Source organism: Meles meles, chromosome 8 (assembly GCF_922984935.1).
Source record: "Meles meles chromosome 8, mMelMel3.1 paternal haplotype, whole genome shotgun sequence".
Classification (NCBI taxonomy): domain Eukaryota; kingdom Metazoa; phylum Chordata; class Mammalia; order Carnivora; family Mustelidae; genus Meles; species Meles meles.
In genome coordinates, this window is record NC_060073.1 from 14,498,881 (window position 1) to 14,503,260 (window position 4,380).

A 4,380-nucleotide genomic window follows, 5' to 3' on the forward strand; every position below is an offset into this window, starting at 1 on the left:
TGAAAACATCACAAATAGATAATGTGGCTTAAAATGCAACAACACAATTGATAGCAAATAACATAGCAAAACGTATGCATATAAAACATTATATTTTTCCAGAATATATTGATCTTCTAAGATATATGTTAAGTACAGTAGAGCAGGTGACAAGGGAGAGAAAAATAATGGGAATGGGTATTAGGCGTGATGGGAAAACAAGAAATACTGAACTCTAATGCAGAGAAATAAAATGAAAGACAAGACCTAAACAGATGAGGAGAATTTACTGTGGAAAAAGAAGGAGAAGTAAGAGTAAGTAATTTCACTCTCTATAGTCAAAGAAAGAGAGAGAGAAAGAAAGAAAGAAAAAAAAAGTAAAGGACACAGCACAATATCTTACTACTTGTATACATAGTATCTTACTACTTTTAGTTCACTTAATTTTTTATTGTTTTAAGATTTTATTTACTTATTTAAGAGGGTGGTGGGTGGGAGGAGCAGAGGGAGAGGGACAAGCAGAACATGCACTGAGCACCAGGCCATGGGGGACTCAATCTCAAGACCCTGAAATCATGATCTGATCCAAGACCTTGAGTTGGATGCTTAACTGACTGAACCACCCAGGTACCCCTCATTTAATCATTTGAATAATGTGGTAAGATAGTGTTTAAGAATGACTCCGTGTGTTATCTGAGGAGTCCATCGTGTCATCCATCTAAGGAGACCATTGTAGAACTGAAGGAATACTGGCAAGCTTGGTGTATAAATAACACAGATTAATGCATTTCCCTGTATGTTTGTTGTTTGTTTTGGTAAAAATACTTCAGAGGAATAAAACCAAAGGGAGGAGAAAATATATATATTATATATGATATATAATATATATATGATATTTTACAGATGTAAAATGTTTTACATAATGTGTTAATACATCTATAATTATATAAAATATATGATAATATAGGTTTGAGAGAGAGAGAGGGGGAGATTTTGAGAAATTAACACATCTGCTTGTTGGGAATGGCAAGGCAAATCTGCGGAGTAGCCTAGTATTGCAAGAGTTGACACTGCAGTCTTGAGTACAAAGACGCAAAACTAAGGTAGATTTTCTATATTTCAGTCAGGAGCGTAATTTCTTTGTCTTTGGAGGACCTCAACTTTTGCTCCGTAAGACTTTCAACTGATTGGATGTGGTCCACCTACATTTCAGAAGGTGCATAGCTTTACTCAAAGTCTTAATTTGAATTTTAATCACATATGAAAAATATCTTTATAACAACATCTGGATGAATTTTTTGACTAAACAACTGGCCACTCTAGCCTAGCCAAGTGCACACATAAAATTAACCATCAAAGCCGGGGGGGGTGGGGGGAGAAAGAGTTAAGAATAAGATGTATGAATGTAGTACACAAACTAACAAAAAAAATCAAATTCTTTGGTGAATACAAATTGTTCTAGACAATTAACAAACACCCTCCTTGAATGCTGTTAAGCTTTCTGATGCTTTAGGGATATTAAGAAATTGCTTGGCATATCTTCAGGGAGAGTCTCAGAGGGCAACAAAAAAATCTATAAATTGATCTCACAACACCATATTACAAAGCACACGGGAAAGTCAAGATAGAGGTTTCATCACAGGTAAACAGTATTTCAGGTGGTGGTGTGTTATACCAATATCCAAATAGTTTTGGTGACCTTTGCTAGGTAACACTTTTATTCCATGTCAAAGCACAGGATTTCTGATTCACTTCTGCATCCTACTATTGATACTGCGTGAGAGAGCAAGAATGCGTTCCTGCCTCTTCACCTCGCTTGTTCAAGTATTTTCACAAGGGCTAGTAGCCATTTTTGAAATGTCAGGGACATATCGCTTATGTAAATGTATGTGTCCTATAAATACTAGATCAAGTAATACAGGTCAAACTGAGTAACCATAAAACCTAACTAAAGAATTAGGAATTAAAAAAAAAAGAAAAAAGAAAAAGAAACACTGTGGCAAAATTATGAAACTGTAGCTATTCAGGTTTTTGTTTGATATCTAAATCCTCAGTCATTTAGTGACTATAGTCTTCTTTAGTGACTATATTCAAAAAATATTATTCTCAAAAATATTGTGAGTTATTTAAATCAACATATTTATAAAGGTGATTTTTTTTATAATTCATAGTAAGCAAAAAATAAATTCTGCCTCGCACTGAGATATGAAGAGCAATATTTGAAGGTCAGGAGACTTTTAAGTGTCCTGTTTTATGGTGATGGTACATGGTACAGGGTGTTCAATTTCCAGTGGGATCTGACAGAAAGCATAGATAATTTTCTTAAAGAGTGTAACATTAAAAAAAAAATGATCTGTTCATCGAAATAGAAAATAGACTACCAAAAAAGCAATTTGCTGCTTTCCCTAGTTGTCTCAAACTAGTGAGAGAAAGTCCTTTTCTCTTTCCTTATCTCACACAAGATCAGCAGTAACAATGTTACTTATTTTTGTTCACCAACAATGTTACTTTTTTCTTTCGCCTGTCATCATTGCACCTCAACATTTACATCATTTCTTTTTCTGTTCATTTAAAACAGTTTTTCCTAACAGTAGTTCAGGATTTCTGACAAAAGAGCATGTGTACTGGGTTATAGGATAGTTTCTCAGAAGCTCCCAGTCTTATCAGCAATGTTTTATGTGAGGTAAATGTGGCTTTTCTAGAAACATGTTTATAATTTAATGTTACGCAAGGCTGTATTTTTCTGTTGCTTTCTTACAGCTCAGTCATAGACTTCTGACATGGCTGTTTGACTTGTATTCAGGATAAAACACTACCAGATAAAAACAAAAAAAATCAAAACAAAACAAAAAACAAAGAAAAAAAAACAACAACAAAAAAACCACTACCAGATGATATAACATGAAAGCTACTTACTATGTTGATTATCTTTTCAGGATAGGTTTTCCAATAAACCTGGATGGAAAAACACAATCTGACGGTACTAAATGAATTTATTCTCATGGGAATCACACACCGTCCTGACCTGCAGTTTCCATTATTTGGGTTGTTCCTCATCATCTATTTGATCTCAGTGGTGGGCAACCTGGGCATGATCATCCTCACCGAAGTGGACTCCAGGCTCCAAACACCCATGTACTTCTTCCTCAAACACCTGGCTTTTACTGATCTTGGTTATTCAACAACTGTAGGACCTAAAATGTTAGTAAGTTTTATTGTGGAAGAAAACACAATTTCTTATTATTTGTGTGCCACACAAGGAGCTTTCTACATTATATTCATCATCAGTGAGCTGTTCATTCTGTCGGCAATGTCCTATGACCGCTATGTGGCCATCTGTAACCCTCTGCTCTACCCTGTCATCATGTCCCAAAGGGTGTGTTACTTGCTGGTGGCAGTCCCCTACCTCTACAGCACATTTGTGTCGCTTCTAATCACTGGCAAGATTTTTAGTTCTTTATTCTGTGGTTATAATGTTGTCAATCATTTCTACTGTGACAGTCTCCCCTTGTTAACTTTGCTTTGCTCGAATACATATGAAATTGAATTGATGATTTTGATTTTCTCAGTTTTGGATTTGATTTCATCTCTTTTGATAGTTCTTGTGTCTTACCTGTTGATCCTGGTAGCCATCATCAGGATGAACTCAGCTGAGGGTAGGCACAAGGCATTTTCCACCTGTGGGTCCCACCTGACAGTGGCCACAGTGTTCTATGGGACTTTGTTATTTATGTATGTGCAACCCGAGTCCAGTCATTCCTTTGACACTGATAAAGTGGCGTCTGTATTTTATACTCTCATTATCCCTATGCTGAATCCTTCGATCTATAGCTTGAGGAACAAAGATGTAAAGTGTGCTTTACATAGGATATGGAAAAAGTTATGCAACACCTTTTCTTAAGTTTATTGTACACCATATGGTTCCTATGAAGTAGAGTATCCGCATTAAGCATTTCTATATGTTCCTTCAGAGGGAACTGTAAGGATAAATGAGTTCAAAATATATCTAAAGATTGACTTCCATGTACTCTAATTTTTATTCACATTTTGAATAAAATTATAAATATGTATTTCCCTTCCTCAGGGATGGGAAAGTACGATGGGTAAGGAATCTGTAGACTATAACACCAAGCAAGGAATGTGGGTATGCTGTGTGGGAGTAAAGAAGGATACCTAGTACAGAAAAAGAGTTAAAATGACTCATGTTGTTAACAACTATCAAATAAACTTCCCAGTGTCTATGTATGATATGTATGTAGTGTTTTTCTGTAAGTACATTCTTTGTGTTTAGCCTATGTGGACTTCTGTAGGGTGTCTGAAACACACTTGACTATTATTTTAAGGAGGTTCAGTGTATTACACTCGCTTGAAGTCATCAGTCATCTGAATTTACTCAAGTAT

General features: G+C 35.5%; 1 protein-coding gene across 1 annotated transcript; it reads left to right on the top strand.

Moving 5' to 3' along the window:
- The first annotated feature begins 2,938 nt into the window (after window positions 1-2,938).
- On the top strand, window positions 2,939-3,880 carry LOC123949214 (olfactory receptor 8K3-like). The gene has a single exon (XM_046016573.1). The coding sequence runs from the start codon at window positions 2,939-2,941 to the stop codon at window positions 3,878-3,880; it is 942 nt and encodes a 313-aa protein (XP_045872529.1).
- The last annotated feature ends 500 nt before the right edge of the window (window positions 3,881-4,380 follow it).

Coding starts and splice junctions, on each gene's coding strand:
- LOC123949214 (XM_046016573.1), top strand. CDS start 2,939: ATGGAAAAACACAATCTGACGGTACTAAATGAATTTATTCTCATGGGA.